The 16396-nt window shown below is 42.9% G+C and overlaps 3 protein-coding genes across 3 annotated transcripts; 2 read left to right on the top strand and 1 right to left on the bottom strand.

Moving 5' to 3' along the window:
* The first annotated feature begins 5 nt into the window (after positions 1 to 5).
* Positions 6 to 6892, top strand: dnajc2 (DnaJ (Hsp40) homolog, subfamily C, member 2). Its single transcript, XM_020647154.3, has 16 exons — positions 6 to 211; positions 1273 to 1463; positions 1704 to 1779; positions 1871 to 1969; positions 2055 to 2277; positions 2368 to 2433; positions 2526 to 2617; positions 2751 to 2872; positions 3541 to 3690; positions 4313 to 4401; positions 4481 to 4550; positions 4837 to 5024; positions 5572 to 5672; positions 5796 to 5906; positions 6478 to 6638; positions 6732 to 6892. Exons 1-16 carry the CDS (start codon positions 157 to 159, stop codon positions 6798 to 6800), a joined length of 1863 nt encoding a protein of 620 aa, XP_020502810.1. The 5' UTR covers positions 6 to 156; the 3' UTR covers positions 6801 to 6892.
* On the bottom strand, positions 6817 to 13270 carry pmpcb (peptidase, mitochondrial processing subunit beta). Its single transcript, XM_020647157.3, has 13 exons — positions 13129 to 13270; positions 12674 to 12811; positions 11865 to 11951; positions 11532 to 11661; positions 11216 to 11414; positions 11021 to 11100; positions 10165 to 10277; positions 9616 to 9759; positions 8905 to 9065; positions 8739 to 8824; positions 8549 to 8637; positions 8072 to 8147; positions 6817 to 7018 (listed from the first exon to the last, which is right to left on the bottom strand). Exons 1-13 carry the CDS (start codon positions 13210 to 13212, stop codon positions 6954 to 6956), a joined length of 1452 nt encoding a protein of 483 aa, XP_020502813.2. The 5' UTR covers positions 13213 to 13270; the 3' UTR covers positions 6817 to 6953.
* A 373-nt stretch (positions 13271 to 13643) lies between these two features.
* Positions 13644 to 15595, top strand: phax (phosphorylated adaptor for RNA export). The gene is made up of 2 exons (XM_020647153.3): positions 13644 to 13803; positions 13955 to 15595. Exon 2 carries the CDS (start codon positions 13962 to 13964, stop codon positions 15177 to 15179), a length of 1218 nt encoding a protein of 405 aa, XP_020502809.1. The 5' UTR covers positions 13644 to 13803; positions 13955 to 13961; the 3' UTR covers positions 15180 to 15595.
* The last annotated feature ends 801 nt before the right edge of the window (positions 15596 to 16396 follow it).

The raw sequence follows: 16396 nt of genomic DNA, 5'->3' as shown, positions 1-16396 counted from the left end.
TTTTACGGCGTGACACCGGAGCTCGTTTCTCGGCACTTGGAGAGGGAGGCCCATGTGGTGTGTGTGAATGAGCGGTCTTTGAACTTCAGCACTTTACAAAAAGCTTTTTTCTCATACTTCAGACACCTGGATGCTCGTGGAGTCCTCACCTGTACGATGTTGTTAGAAGCGCGGGAAGGAGATGAAACGTTTGTGTTCACTGCGGCTGCAGGTGAGCATGAAGGAGGCCACAAGCTAAGCTAAGCTAACACTGTAATACATATAGACTTCGTTAGCATAGAGCTACAAATGAAAACTGCCTCAACTAAGAGACATGTTTATCCATGTTAGAGCTTTTGATGTTCCCTTCATGTTGAATATTTAGTGTTTCTGTGGTTTCTTTGACTGTGTTATATAATCTGCTGCCCACTCATGGTGACACTTGCTGCAGTGATTATTGAGAAGCTTCCACACACAGTAGATAAACATCCTGATAATAAACCCGTTTCTCTTTTATGTCATTACACTGTGATTAACTGTGACATCACACACCTGTTACACCAGGTGTACACACCTGTTGTACCTTCAGACACCTGTCACACTAAAAAACACTTTGTGAATCAGAAATACTTCATTAATCCCAGGCAGACATGTGGTTACTACAGTTGTTCTTAAACACCAAATATCAGTCTAGAAATGAATTTACAATAAAGTAGAAATAATAGAATAGCAGGTTAATAAGTGTTTTTTCCTTATTTTTTCCTTATTGAAACTTTAAAGACACAAAGCAGAAGATTTCTAAAAACTGTCCTTTACATCTTTAATCAACGCACTCTAAAGAACTGATGTATTAAATATTACTACATGTTACGCCGGGGTGATATGACTGAATATATTATCATGATAGAAATGTTCATATCAGTCGATATCGAGAATTATCACAATAAATGTCCAATCATTATTTATGTCAAACTGAAAGTCTGATTTTTGCTCTGGAGTGAAAGTTGAAGAAACCAGATTATTGTGAGGAAATTAATCGATTTATGTCAAGAGATTTGAACAGAAAAGAGGAAGACCTTTGGGTGTGAAATGTTTATTCAGCGGCTAAAACCAAAAGTCTTTTGTCGCTCCCCATTTTCCAGAATTGATTTAATTTTTTGAACCAGAATGGAGGATGAAAAGAATAAACTTCTTTTGAAGACTTATAAATGTTCATTATATAATTCATTAATATGACTGTGGTAAGACACAACAACTACTGTTAGATACTCACCCCCCCCCCCCCCCCCCCAGCCTCTGTGCAGGTCCAGGTGGAGCCCGTGGGTCGCTGGTTCGAGGCCTTTGTAAGGAGGAGGAACAGAAGTACATCGACCTCCTTCCAGGAGCTGGAGGAGGAGCAGGAGTCCTCAGAGGAGGAAGAGGATGAGGAGTTCCAGCTGGAGGAGTATCCAATGCTCCGCACCCTCGACCCCAAAGACTGGAAGGTACGGGACTCACCTAACTGAATGACAACCTGCACTTTGGATTAGTCCAGGACATACTGTCAATGTGATAAAAGATACACATAAAGAGACAGAAGCTGAAATGAGGAGTTTTACTGACGCCAGGATCGGATAAATAAGGTTTTTCAGCTTCACGCTGGGTGTCCCAGTGTTCATAGACTTGCTGCTGAAATTCTCACCCTGGACAACAGTTAACTCTTGATGGTTTTTTCTTTCTGACAGAATCAGGATCACTATGCTGTCCTCGGCCTGACCAACATGAGGTACAAAGCCACGCAGAAACAAATCAAAGCTGCCCGTGAGTCTCCATCCCGCTCTTCAGTTATCATTCTTTATTCTTAGTTTAAACAAATCATTTCAGCCACACTCTCCTCGCTCTCTCTCATCAGACAAATTAATCGTTCTGAAGCACCACCCTGACAAGAGGAAAGCTGCAGGAGAGCAGATCGTAGAGGGCGACAACGACTACTTCACCTGTATCACTAAAGGTACGAGCCGCTCGGTTCAGTCGGTTTATTTTGAGACTCCAAGATGACCTCGCACTCACTCTCTGTCACACGTTTTGACCCTCAGCTATAGAAATCCTGTCGGACCCTGTGAAGAGGAGAGCCTTCGACAGTGTAGACCCAACCTTCGACAACACCGTGCCTTCAAAGGGCGAAGGCAAAGAGAACTTTTTCGACGTCTTCACCGCAGTTTTCGACAGAAATGCCCGATGGTCTTCCAAAAAGCACGTTCCCAAACTGGGGACCATGGAGTCCTCTTTTGAAGAGGTCGATAACTTTTACTCCTTTTGGTGAGTTTTTATTTCAGTCTCGTTTTAATCAGAGAAATGTTTGTGATTGGTTTGAAAAATAATAATTCTAGCATTTTGTTTCTGTTAAAGGTACAACTTTGACTCCTGGAGGGAGTTCTCGTACCTCGATGAAGAGGAAAAAGAAAAAGCTGAATGGTAAGGTGGTGTGGGATTTCCGTCTATTCTACACACTCAGGTTTTTTTTTTAAATTTCTGACCGACTTTGAACTTGAACTTTTACCCCGCAGTCGAGACGAGAGGAGATGGATCGAGAAGCAGAATCGAGCCTCCAGAGCTCAGAGGAAGAAGGAGGAGATGAACAGAATACGAACACTAGTTGGTACAGTCTCTCACACAAACGCAGCATCAATGAAAGAGATTTTGACGGAACAACTTGAAATACAACAAAGTGTCTTGAAGGCTTTTGAATATTTTGTGAGGATCTTTCTTTCTTTTTTTCTCCTCTGCTGCAGATATGGCGTACAGCATCGACCCTAGAATAAAGAAATTCAAAGATGATGAAAAAGCCCGGAAAGAGTCTGAGAAGAAAGCCAAAGCTGACGCCAAGAAGAGAGAGCAGGAGGAGAGAGAGAGAGTAAGTGTGGTTCTTAACACAGAGTCCGGGTGGAGAGGGTTAGCAGGGGGCCTTGGTGAACAGGTGGCAGGGAGAGAGTTTCAGAGGGGGGGGGGGTGGGGGGGCTGAGGCACTGAAGGAGGGTGGGGGTGGAGAGCAGGCCTGAGGCTGAGGATCACAGCTGTCAGACGGGGTGTAAGGAAGGAGGAGGTCAGTGAGGTTTGGTGGGGCTAGAGCATGGAGAGATTTATAGGTGAGTGGGCGGAGTTTATATTGGATGGGGGACTTGATGGGGAGCCAGTGGAGGCGAATCTGATCTCTCACTTTCTGGACTAATCGAGCCATGTCAAGCTTTGCTCCCACATCCATCAGGCTCATGAACAAATGATCTATTTCTTATTTATTTTTTCACCCCCCCCCCCCCCCTTTTAACCGTTATTAAACAATTATTTATGACCTGTTTATCATGCTTTTAATAGAGCCACTTGTACGTGTGCGTTTCTGTTGTTGTTATTGCGTCTAGCTGTATGAGCACTGATGCTCTTCTACACAAAGGAAGTTCCTAACGGATAAATAAAGTTATTTGAATTGAATGAGGGTGGTGTGATGATCAGGCTAACTTAACATAAACTGCTGAAGATGTCATCACTCTGTAAAGTGTTCACCGGGCAGCGATCTGTGTCCTTCAGGCTCGTCAGGCGGAGCTGGAGGCCGCTCGTTTGGTGAAGGAGAAGGAGGAGGAGGAGGCCAAACAGGCGGCTCAGCTGGCCAAAAAGGAGAAAGAGATCCAGAAGAAGGCCATCAAGAAGGAGAGGCAGAAACTCAGGACGACCTGCAAGGTGCGTCCTCACAGACGATCGTCCTGTAGTAGTTACAGTGCAGATCCTGCTTTTTAAACCTTTCTAATCATATTAAAGACTAAACGCACAACAAGTACAAAAAGATAAATTGTATGTAAAATCCGCCACCAGGGGGCTCTCAATCAAAACAATATCTAAAGATGACGTCGATGAAAACGAACTCCATGTTCACCATAGTCGAGATGACCGGGCGTAACCGACCTGAGGATGATGTTTTTATCACAGCAGCACATAAAGCTGGCTTTGTTGTAACATCTGGTGTTTCCACGGCAACTATAAACATTTTGTGTCTGTCATGGCAGCTTCCGCGACAAGGCACGTCCCGTTGGAAATAAGAACTCAACAAAAAAATACAACATGGGTTTAGTTCATTTTTAATTTAGATATTTGTTACTCTTAATGTCTGACATTCTACAGCATTATAGAAAGCTGTTTTTAAAACTAAGATCCTTTTCATTTTAAACAGATGTTACATCGCCGTCTTCAAACACACAGAGAGAAACAGTCATTTACCTTGAGTGTGTTTGCATCTCCTGGTGTTTTTTTTCCCAGGTTATCTGAAATGTCTCTGTAATGTTGTCTTTCGTTTCTCACTCCACAGAACTGGAATTACTTTGCAGATGACGAATCTGACAGTGTGAAAATGATGGAGGAGGTGGAGAAGCTCTGCGACCGACTGGAGCTGGCGAGGTACAGATAACGACAAGATCAGGAGTTAAAACATGTTTTTAATTATGACTATTATTTCATGACACTCGTCTGTTTTCAGCCTGCAGTCTCTGAATGAAATCCTGGCCGCAGGCTCAAAAGACGACAGCAAGACAGCCGTGGAGAAGCAGGTAAGAAAAGCATGTTGTTTAATATCTTAGAAAGGATAGTCCTGTGAACCAAAATGTTTTTTATTATGTTGAGTTTATATGTTTTGATTAATGAATCACTTTGTTTGGTCTTGTTTCAGTTATTTGACGTCTTCAGTTTGTTTCTTTTTGCCCACGACACAGATGTTGTGTTTTTCGGCGTACAAAATATTCACTTGTATTAATAAAAAACGAATAGATCAATGATGGCAGCTCCACATCCTTCAGTGAACGTTTGTAAAGACCTCACTCTTTGTCCCCCCCCCAGGTGCAGGAGGTGAATGCTCAGCTGCAGAGGGAGCGTGACGCGGAGGTCCAGGCGAGGCAGACGTCCCGCAGCGCTGACCAGGCGAGCGGGGGAGGAGGAGGGGGAGGTGGAGGTAAAGGCTGGAACGAGGAAGACCTCCAGCTGCTCATCAAAGCTGTTAATCTGTTTCCTGCTGGAACCAACGCCAGGTACAAACATCGCAGCGCTCACGTGTTCAGGGACACAACTGAGACGAGGTCACCAAAATGATGGCATAGTGTGTGTGAGAGTATAGTTCTGTCTGCATGGATTGTTGTAGAGTGTTTGTGAAAGTATTAAATATGTCTTAACGGCCTCTCATATGTATGTGAGGCCGTTTAGGACATATTCAATACTTTCTCACATACACTCTACAAATTCATGCAGACACAACTATACCCTCTCACACATTATATACGTATGTATTAGTACATACACACACACATTGTTTTTTTTAACCTTTAATAATTTGGGGAATCCATTGAGATCACAAATATATTATTTACAGATTTACATTAGAAGAAAACCACAAATGTTTTGAAAACAGTATTCAAGTGCATAAATACACACATTCATATAAACAGTCTTTTCATGTAAAGTGGAAGTTTATTTTGTGGTACAGCTCAGTTGTTTGAAAACTGTTAAAGTTTTGATTGAAGGAAACCCTGAACTTTGGATTTGTGATGCGGTCATAACTGGTTTCTTTTCTCCCTCCAGATGGGAAGTTATTGCCAACTATATGAACCTGCACTCCACCAGTGGCATGAAGAGGACCGCCAAAGACGTCATCAACAAAGCCAAGAACCTGCAACGACTGGGTGAGCTCACATAGAACATTAAACTCAGCTGCATATTTACCTAAAGTTCTTCAGCGCTAACAGTCGTAACATGTCGTAGATGTTCCTCAGAGAAGTCAGTGTTCATCTTTCTTGATCCCACAGATCCAGGACAGAAAGACGAGATCAACAGAAAAGCTTTCGAGAAGTTTAAGAAGGAACACACTTCAGTCGCTCCGACCATCGACAACGCTGCGCCTTCAGAGAGATTTGACGGTGAGTTTTTTTGAAAATGTGATAAAGACCCCGAACACTTGCAAATAATTCCATTAAAACCACGTTTGTTACACTTACGTTTTATTATTTAGCGGGGTGTATCATGTGTTTCTATAATGCAAACTATTCAAATTGATGGAACCTTTAGTGGATTTCTGTTATTGTTTACTGTTGTCTAGTAAAAGGGGAGATGGAGGTTCAGGCGATTTGCAGCCTACTGATCGTGTAAAAAACATGCAGTAAAAAAAACCACAGAACAGTGTCGGTCATACAGCGTCTGTTGTCATGGAGACAGGACGTACTTGCAGCACTCAAGCAAACAGCGCTTTTCTGCCCTGAGAACAAACACTAGGTGGACCAGGGCCTAAGAATTGTACTTCTGTTCCAGCTCGTCTGAACGATGTCATGGAGACGATTTGTCAGCACTTCTTACAGTTCAGTCTGAATGTCTTCAAAGTGCCTTCAGAAATTTCTTGATCGTTGAGTTGGATCAGCGCTGTCAGTCGGATATCGTACCTGATACTGATACTTGATCATCTTTAACATGTCACATTGTCCTGCTGTCCCTCAGCTGCTGGTAGTGACGGTAATGCTGCCTCCTGGACTACTGAGGAACAGAAACTTCTGGAACAAGCCCTGAAGACCTACCCTGTCAGCACCGCTGAGAGGTGGGAGAAGATCGCTGCAGCTGTCCCAGGAAGAACCAAGAAAGACTGTATGAAGAGGTACAAGGTAAGAAGCCGGTTTCAGTACAGATTACCCTCTTTGTCCCGTTAAATAAATGTGTGTGTGGAGTCATTCTAACACGGTCTGTTGTTCCTGCAGGAGCTGGTGGAGATGGTTAAAGCGAAGAAAGCGGCACAGGAACAAGTGGCTACAAAGAGTAAAAAATGACACGAACCACAAAGAATAGTATCTGTGTTATTTTAACATTATTGTGTTGGTCTTTATTTTATAATAAAAATTAAAGGAGGAAAAATACTACAGATGAGACTTTAAATATGTTTGTTAATTTATGGGCTGTACAGGTGGAGGGAGGGACTCTGTTCAGGTTCTCATCCAGAACATCCCACTGCGGATCTGGTTGTAGTCAGGCAGCTGCTCAATCGGACCTGAGACACAAAACAAATGAGAATTAATCACAATGCACTTCAAAACAACCAGCTGATTTATCGATTCCTCTTGGTTTCTCGAAGCTCTCTCCTGGTTAGGAGGATGCATGTAGTCCTACATATTACTGATACTTATTGAAACAGCATCTTTATTTACAACTTGGCTGATGATATAGGTCTCCCCTTGCAGAATAGATATAATAGTTTTTTGTTAAAAACTACTTGTATTCCCCAAGGCAGTAATGTATGATCAGACAAGTTTAAAAAAAGGACCTGTTGCTCCGTCTCTTTACAGAGGAAGAAAGAGCTCTCTACCAACAGGCACAACATTTACTATTTTTAAGTTATTTAACCTATTTTATATCTTGCCTACGAGGTAAAGTTTAATGTAATATTAAGCTTTCAAAACATGATCAGAGTCCAAAACCGTGTCTCACATTTTATTTTACAGCAACATGTGGAAAAAGTCTGAAATGATGACGTAAACCGGTCTACCAGATGATCCAGTATCATAAAAAGATCAACACAGTTTGGGGGACTAGTTGAAAAAGACATGATTGTTTGAGAGCTGTGTCTTCTAATGATATTCCAGCAGGCTGTAGAGTGTAGTGCTGCTCCCTAAAGTCTAGGTAGGTACTTCATTTATAAATTATGACAGGTACTGCATCCCCAACAGATTGAAAGTTTGTGTCTGAAGAAATGATTGACTTAAAGGAGAAAGACGAGGTCAGAGAGCGCCCTGAATAACTGTTGTTACTCCATGTTGGACAGTTTCCACACTGACACAAATGAGACCACCATGTCCTGACCTCAGCTTAGACCTGTATCACTTAAGCAGCTAAAACTCCGTCTGATAACATTTGGACGGCTTACATTTTAGTTGCACTGGGAGAAATAAACTTAAAGAATGAGACCGAAGAGGTCAGGTTCAGGTATGACGGCTGATAAAAGTCAAATTTAAACTCTTGAATGGAGAGAATCTAAAACTCATGAGCTCTTTTTTTACAAGGTGTTAAAGTTGTATTTATGTGAAGCGAACAGATATCAACCTACCAACTGCTGCGATGGCGGGAGCTTTGTTGTAGATGTATTTGGTGCACACGTCCTTAATGGTCTTGGCATCGATGGCCTGTACAAATGCAAAAACAATTTATTATACCTTAGTATAAAACAAACAACTGGAGCAAAGGCTCGTTAGAGTTGCAGATTTTCCATTTTTTATGACATACCTCATTAAAACTGAGCTTTGATCTGACACTAAATAATGATCATCTTTTGATTAACCAAGAATGTTTTTAGAGGAGAGAGGCAGGGTGACTAAAAAAACATAATCAATACAGAATAACTGCTCAGATTTGATTGTTGACCCACTTCCATTTCTTTTCAGAATTAATGGGCTTAATTAAAGGTGACTGCATCCAGCCATCCAGCCCAGGGGGAATGTTTTTGCATACTTTATAATTGTTATTTTGCACTCTTAAAATCTGCTTTTACAGCAGATGTAAAGGGGGTCCGCCTGTATACACTCACATCAATTCTGGCCTCCAACTCGTGCAGAGGGATCCTTCGACTGTAGCACAACATCTGTCTGCCGATGTCCTCACAGATGGGGGTGGATCCTGGAGAGAGCGGATAAAAAAGAAAGCAACATTATTATTCAATCTTTCTGTATTTATAAAAAGATCAAATAAAACCAAAAGGACTCTTGATGCTGCCTCACCATCCAGATGCAGGAGCATGTTGGTCTTGAGCAGGTTTTTGGCTCGAGCCACCTCGCTGTCCGTCACACTCGTGCAGAGAGACATCCTGAGAGTCACAAACAACATCCATCATCCTCTGTCAACATCATCTCTGCAGTGTGTGTGTGTGTGTGTGTGCTCTCTCACCATTCCATCTGAGTGAAGTGCATCATGTCGTTGATGGTGCCTGGTTCACACACCATGTAGAGTCCCCACAGGCCCGTGTCTGTGTAACAGGTGTTGAAGGACTGGAAGCTGTGGCACAGGTTTCCCTGACAGGCCATCTGAGCCAGTTTACTGGACAGATTCTGTGTCGCAGAGGAAACAAGCAAACAGGGACGCTTACAGGGTGAAAGCACAAACTGAGCGGTGTGCACTGCTGCTTGTGTATCCGTCTAAAAAACACTCATCAGACCTATTTAAACCAATCACGTTTTTATCCCACAGGTCACAGCAACAACAAAAAATGTCCAACGGGTAACTTTAGTTTTGATCCATTTATTTACACATTCCAACAAACACGCTCAGCAACGCTCAATAAATAAGAAAATATTAAATGCTGCACTGACATCGTACTTAACACGGTCAAAAACTGTTTGCCTCCATACACACCTGGTGCCAATCACCTGGAGTCATTGCTCTATGTCCATCACGACTCCATCTAGTGTTCAGTGCCGGAACAACACTCCTACAAAATCCTAAGCCCTATTCAGACTGTTGTTTGAAACCGCAATTTTTTATATCCCTGTGGCGTTTCACCTTCAATCTAATTGTCCTGAAGGCATAATGAGGGGACGAAGTGATCCCGCTCTGAAAGTCTAATATAAAACAATCCGCTGAGCTTTCCTCTGTACTCACCACTCCTCCACCAAACGAGCGGTCCCAGTTTCCAATCAGCGTGTTTGCCACCATGAGGGGGATGGTGTCGGGGTGTGACCACCCGACCGCCTCCACAGCGATGGCGATGTGAGCCAGAGGCATCTTGTCATCACGCACGCGGATCTGAAGAGAAAGCACATAAACTTGTATCATTTTCCCCAAACTGTCAGCGGGTACAGAATGAACCACACTAAAATGTGTTTCATTTAAAATAATCAGCTGACAATTTGTTTTTTTAATGTGTGAAAACAACAATTAAAATAACATTGAGATAATCAAAAACATGATTACCATTTCAGTTCTGTATATTGCTGGGTTTAGTATTTTGAATATTTGTCTTTATTTATTTACTTCTGAGGCATCTACAGGTTTACTCCAACTCTATTTTGTTCTTCTTGTTCAGTGACAAACATTTTTCTGCTCGTGCTGTCTGATAACGGCAGAAATATCCCTCGATTAATGACTACAATATATATGTATATATATTTTTTTACATCTATCTAAAATAAAATAAGATTTCAATCTTACCTCACTTCCTGTGAAGTCACATGCAGGAAGTGACGGGGCTTCACCCTTATATCTGCCAGGAAGTTTTCCAAAATGATACTTCGCCAAGTCAATGAGCTCGTCGTGTGAAACTCCTGAAAAAACACAACCACAGAGTCAGATTTTATTCTGAGAAATAAATCTTTAAAAAGATTTACATATACATTTCATTCTGATTGATTTCTGTTGAGTTCATGCAGTCACACACCCTTACTTAAAAAACTAAGACATCTTTTTCATGAACAATGTTCTCATGATTCAATAGTGGAATCGACCAATCAAAAGAGCTTTTCTTTAATTTGTGAGGAGGAGGATATGAGGAAAACTATTCTAGACTAAAACAGACTTTGTGATTTGGATAAAGTAGAAAGTGAGTCCCGTTTTCTTTTGCATTGTACAAAATATGATTAAAGAGAATTATTGTTCATGAAATAGCTCGTCCAAAACCTGAAATACTGGGGTGGACAAATGTGAAATAACTGGAATGGCTGTTTAATTTTGATGTGTTTAAACTCATTTTGTCTCAAAAGCAGGTAAAGAAGACGTCATAGTCAGTTTAATTAGCGTTCATCCATTATTGTTACCACTTTTCCCCCGTCGTGGTGACAGGGGTCTGGAGCCGACCTAATTATAGTTTCTTTTGTTTAATTTTCTGTTTCTGTTCCATGACAATGAATAAACTTGCTCTGCACTCTCCTGGATTCATGGAGTCATGTAAGCCTGTACCGGCTGAGCATACACAATGATTAAACTTCAAACCTGTAGTAGTTCCATATAATACAAACCCATACACCTATAGTTTATTAACCAATCAGGAGAGGAGACTAACAGCACTGACCTCCTGCAGCAGCCAGGACTATTCTTGGACCTTTGTAGTGAGTGGTGATGTACTCCACAAGGTCTCCTCTGTTGATCGTCCTGCAATCAAACGTGATCCATTTAGAGAACGAAAAGGAGCAGAAGGAACATGAAACACATTGTGATCAGCTGTTTCCTCAAATCTTATGTACATCAAATGAAAGTTTGGTCTCACTTGATGTTCTCGGTGGGGCCCAGGATGGTCCTGCCCAGAGCGGTGGATCTGTACGCGGTAGCATGCAGGTAGTCAAAGACCACCTCCTGCAGGTTGGTCTCTACTTCCTGCATTTCTCTGAGGATCACCCCTCGCTCCCTCTCGATCTCGGCCTCGCCCAGAGTGCTGTTCTGGATGATGTCCGCTAGGATCTCCACAGCTTCCGGCGGGAGAAAAACAATAGACAGATTATTTAGAATAATAAAGCAGTGGTGAGTTCATTCAGTGGTACTGGGTTCACATCAGTGTGGGCAGGCCTAACATCACTGTGTTGTACCTCGTGGAAGATCCTTAGAGAAAGCTTTGGCGTAGTACACAGTTTGCTCTCTGGAGGTGTAGGCGTTCAGGTGAGACCCCATGTTCTCGATCTCCAACTCCAGATCCAGTTGAGAGCGCTTCCTGGTGCCCTGTCACAGACATACACACGGATAAAAACAAACCTTTGGAGATGTCTGACAATTCTTTTCAAACAAATGCGTGATTTGATTCGGTTATCATTTTGCACTCAGTCACCCTTGCTTGTTGTTGTATACATGCAAATACAAACTGTTGGAAACACTTAGCAGTTATTAAAGTTAGGTCAAGCTGTCCTTTATCATCATCATCTCACCTTGAAAGCCATATGTTCCAGGAAATGTGCGGTGCCATTATTTCTCTCGTTCTCGTAGCGACTGCCGGCATCTATCCACAGACCCACCTGGAGGAAGTTGTGAGAAATATTTATCATTCAATTCCTCCTGCTACTGTAACATGATTTGTGCTTACATGTGTATTTATTTAATACATTTGGACACGAGATGGTGATATAAGGTCATTGGGGATAATTGGTCAGGTAGTATAGTCCGCTCAGTGAGCAGGGATTTGGTGGGAACATACGGTTCTTCACATCGTAAACGAAAGCAATTAGTCTTCACCTCATCACAGTTTGTCATCTTTTCCTTACACCTGTGCAAGTGACTCAAAGTTGGATTTGGACATTAGATAAGTCACTTCAATGACATGATCACTCATGTATACGGAAACAAAATGTGGTGCCAGCTGTAAAGCAATAACATCTTTAGTCAATGTGTCATGGTAGGGTTATTGCAATAGATTAGTTTCTCCAGGTGGTGAAGTGGTGTCCCGTCCAGCGGAGGATAAACTGCCTCTGTTACTAACAGTGATATGAGACTCCTCTTGCATATTAAGTTAGTGTGTACTAGCCAATTAGAGACGAGAGGTAGGGAGGGTCATCCCTTCACCATCCTACTGAATACTGTCAATCAATCAATCCTGTGAATCAGAAGAGATTTAGAAGTGGGTATACTCTGTATACTCTGCACTACACCACTGGTTTCTCGTCTCAGAAGGACACAGAAACCAGTTAAGAGAAAGTGTTAAAGTGTGTGTGTGGGGTTTTTAGGGGGTCTTTAAACTTACTGTGCAGGTGGTGAGCCCCGCGTCCTCAGAGGCCACTCGGAGTCCGTTTTCCAGAGTGGTCACCTTCGTTTCAGGAACATTGAGAACCACCTGTTGAGCAGCCTGAGTGGACAACAGTCTGTGCTGTCCAGCTGCGAGCTGCAGGTGGAGGAGACGGTTAACGGGTTGTCATGGTGACGTCAGCTGGCCCCGCCCACCTCTAAGCCTTAAAATATTAACTAACATGTGAAGACGATTGTTTGAACATTTTATCAAGTGGAACTTCAAACACAGAGTTAAGAGTTACTCTTGTCACAGTGAACATCGCAGCTAAGAGTAAACATTAACTATTAGCTAACAGTTATGCTAACAGGCCACGCCATGACGTTTTCAACCGTAACACTGTTAAATAAAAGCTGTTCAAACGCCGTAGAAGAGTTATATACAAAACAAGAAGCGTAACACTTTCACCTTACCCTGCATAAAGAATTTGTCTTTAATAAATGTCTTTGAAGGAGAAATCTCCCCGCAGACGTGAGGTGCTGTAAGGACGCCGCCATATTGTTTATCTGTCGCAGTGCGCACGCGCAGTTTTCGCTGACGCAATCGACACGCAACTTCCGCTTCTGAGACGATTAAGTAATTTTTTTTAGTAACGCTGTTTATTTTTTCTTCTGTTGTTATTATTATTATTATTATTATTATTATTATTATTATTATTATCTTAACTCATTGTCAGTGTTATACAATTAACAGATGTGGTAGTACTTATATCATAGACTGTAAATCTTAAACATGTATTAGTAAAAGCATGTATACAATAACCTATTGTAGTAAATGTTACGTGCACACAACAGGACAACATGTAACACTATTATACAATAAACATTGTTGAAGTAAGGATTATCTTGGTGTTAAATAAAGACAGTTTTCTATATTCTTTGACTCTCGCTTTTATTCTGAAAGGGTGTGTGACAGGTGGAAGGCGGAAGTGTGGTTTTAGCTTAGCGCGAAGATTTCTTCAGGAGGTTTCAAGTTTTTCTGTGTTGATAACCGACCTGATTTCAACAGCTCGCAGAGGAAGAGCTGAACAGAGCTGAAAACATTTCCGTCTTGATGGGATTATCCGCTGCTGTGTCTGAGTATTGAAGGTATTCCTGTTAGAGTCTTTTTGAAGGTTTATTTGAAGTTGTGTGTTGTCGCTAAGCTGCTAGTGGTGTTACACTTCAGCTAGCTGTTGCTGCTGAGGAGTGGCATCAACTTTAGCTAATGCATTAAATAAACACTGACGTTATCTTCCAGACTAGAAATGGCGGATGTCGGAGATCTGATGGGCGGCGATCTGGAGGATGGAGAGCTCTCCGGGTCCGGCTCGGATACTGAGATGGGGACACTAGTAGCACAGCCTCGACCCCAGGCTCCTCCAGCATTCAGCGGTCAACCCTTCTCCAGCAGAGCCGCCTCCCAGCCTCCTGCAGCCGCGTACCGCAGCACTGCAAAGGCGGTGGAGTCCAGCGGCAGCGACGCGGACTCTTCGGACGAGGAGGCGGCTGTGTGGCGCAGGAAACGCCAGAAAGTTTCCAGCGCTCCTCAGCAGCCACCAGCCGCCGGCGTCAACCGCATGCCCGACTTCGGAGCACAGGCAGGCCGAAAGGTGAACAACATCTGGGGCTCCGTGGTGCAGGAGCAGTGCCAGGATGCCGTGGCTGCAGAGCTGGGTATATTCGGCATGGAGGGCGAGGTTAGCATGTCCAGCAGGAACGTGGAGACGTATAACTTCGTCCTGGCTAAAAAGATAATGGAGAAGGAGAGGGAGATGGAGAAGCAGTCCAAGGACGAAGGAGAGGTGAGCATGCTGGACGCTCAGCTGGAGGAGTACATGAAGGAGAGGAACTCAGACGAGCGTGCAGGAGGTGACGCAAAGAGGAAGAGGTCGGCTAAAGAGAGGCTGGGCCCCAGAGCTGAGATGGACATTAAAGGCCGGTATGAGATCACAGAGGATGACCCTGATGATAAGGTGGCGGAGGAGATCGCACACAGGCTGCAGGAGCCTAAGACGGACCTGATAGAGCGCGTGGTCAAAGTCATCGGCAAGAAAAAAGCTATCGAACTGCTCGGAGAAACGGCGACGCTGGAGGAAACGGGAGGTGTGTACACGATGGATGGCAGCAGACGACGGACGCCAGGCGGGGTGTACCTCAACCTGCTGAAGAACACGCCCAGCATCAGCAAGGGCCAGGTGAGGAAGATCTTCCTGGAGGAGCAGCAGAGAGATTGTAAGAGCAAGAGGGCCGCCCAGAAGAGGAGGCGGCATGTGGTGGCCAAGAAGATGAAGCAGGCCATCGGCACGCTGAACCTGCAGGAGCACGACGACGGCTCCAGGGAGACTTTTGCCAGCGATACCAACGAGGCCTTGGAGTCGTTGGAGGACGGCGCGGACGAGGAAGAGGAGGTGCAGGAGGAAGCTGCTGTGGGGATTGAGGAGACGGCGGTGGTCTACAACTCCGTCGACCTGGAGGTTTTCTGAGGAGGGGGATCTGAACAAGAACATTCGGGATTCAAAACACTTAAAGCATAATGTTCTCTACCAGTACAGAATCACAGAGTGTCCTTTTTTTTTTGTTCTTTTACATTAACTGTAAGAAGTGATGTTGTGTTAAAATAGTTTGGGTTTGGAACAGCATGAGTTCAGCTAATTCAGGATTCCTAATCCTAGATTTTCTGCATTGTAGTTTGATTTCTGTTTCAATGTTTTCCTATAAATCAAAGTGAAGAAAATCTTTCCTGGAGTGACCGTTAGGCCCCTAATGTTGATGTTCAAATGGAGATTCTTTCTTTGTCATTTTTCATTATAAATGAATGAGGTTGTGATTCATTGAAATCATTTGTTTGACTGTAACTGGAATGTGAATAAAGATGAAGCAGGTGGAGTTACTAAAATGAGTTTGCTCTTTTAATGCAAACGACTGTGAGAAAAATAAGTTATAAGTGGAAATTTCTGAGCATTTAAGAAAGAAAGGAGGGGTAAGCTAGGTACCGAATATGTTTTGTTCATAAAATACTGTAAAATATAGAAATGCAGGTCAAGACGAGTCTTTTGGACAGTTATAGTCATGACAAAGTTTGTCCACTAGATGGTGTCCACACCCTGTTTCCCCACAAAGATTAAAAGCTTCATGTTTAGATGAAGTATTAATAAAAGGACAGAATTAAAAAGTAGTTACAGAACAGCATGTAATGTGAGACGCTTCATAACTAAAAAAAAAAACACGGACCTGGAAAATTCAAAATTTAATTCTTGCATAAGAAATGCATAAAAACAGGCGCTGGTAGTGTAGTGGTTACTGCGCCACTGTACAGAGACTATAGTCCTCCAAGCGGGCAGCCCAGGTTTGAACCCAACCTGTGGCTCCTTTCCCGCAATTTGTTCCCCACTCTCTCTCTCTCTGATTTTGCACTCTATCCATTGTCCTATCTCTACAATAAAGGCACAAAAAAGAAAAAAAAGAAATGCAAAAAGAGCATTCAAAGAATAAATGGTTAATGGACTTGAGCTTGTATATTTATTTTCTAGTCTTCTGACAACTCAAAGTGCTTTAACACAACAGGTCACACCTTCACATTCACACACTGATGGTAGAGGCTGCTGAGTAAAGTGATTATGAGTATCAACTCATCCATTCACATGCCGCTGATGAAGCAGCGGGAGCAACTTGGGGTGTCTTACCCAAGGACACATCAGAC

This window comes from Labrus bergylta, chromosome 23, assembly GCF_963930695.1.
Source record: "Labrus bergylta chromosome 23, fLabBer1.1, whole genome shotgun sequence".
Lineage (NCBI taxonomy): Eukaryota > Metazoa > Chordata > Actinopteri > Labriformes > Labridae > Labrus > Labrus bergylta.
The sequence above is the reverse complement of the archived record's forward strand: the minus strand, read 5'-3'. Positions and strand labels throughout refer to the sequence as shown.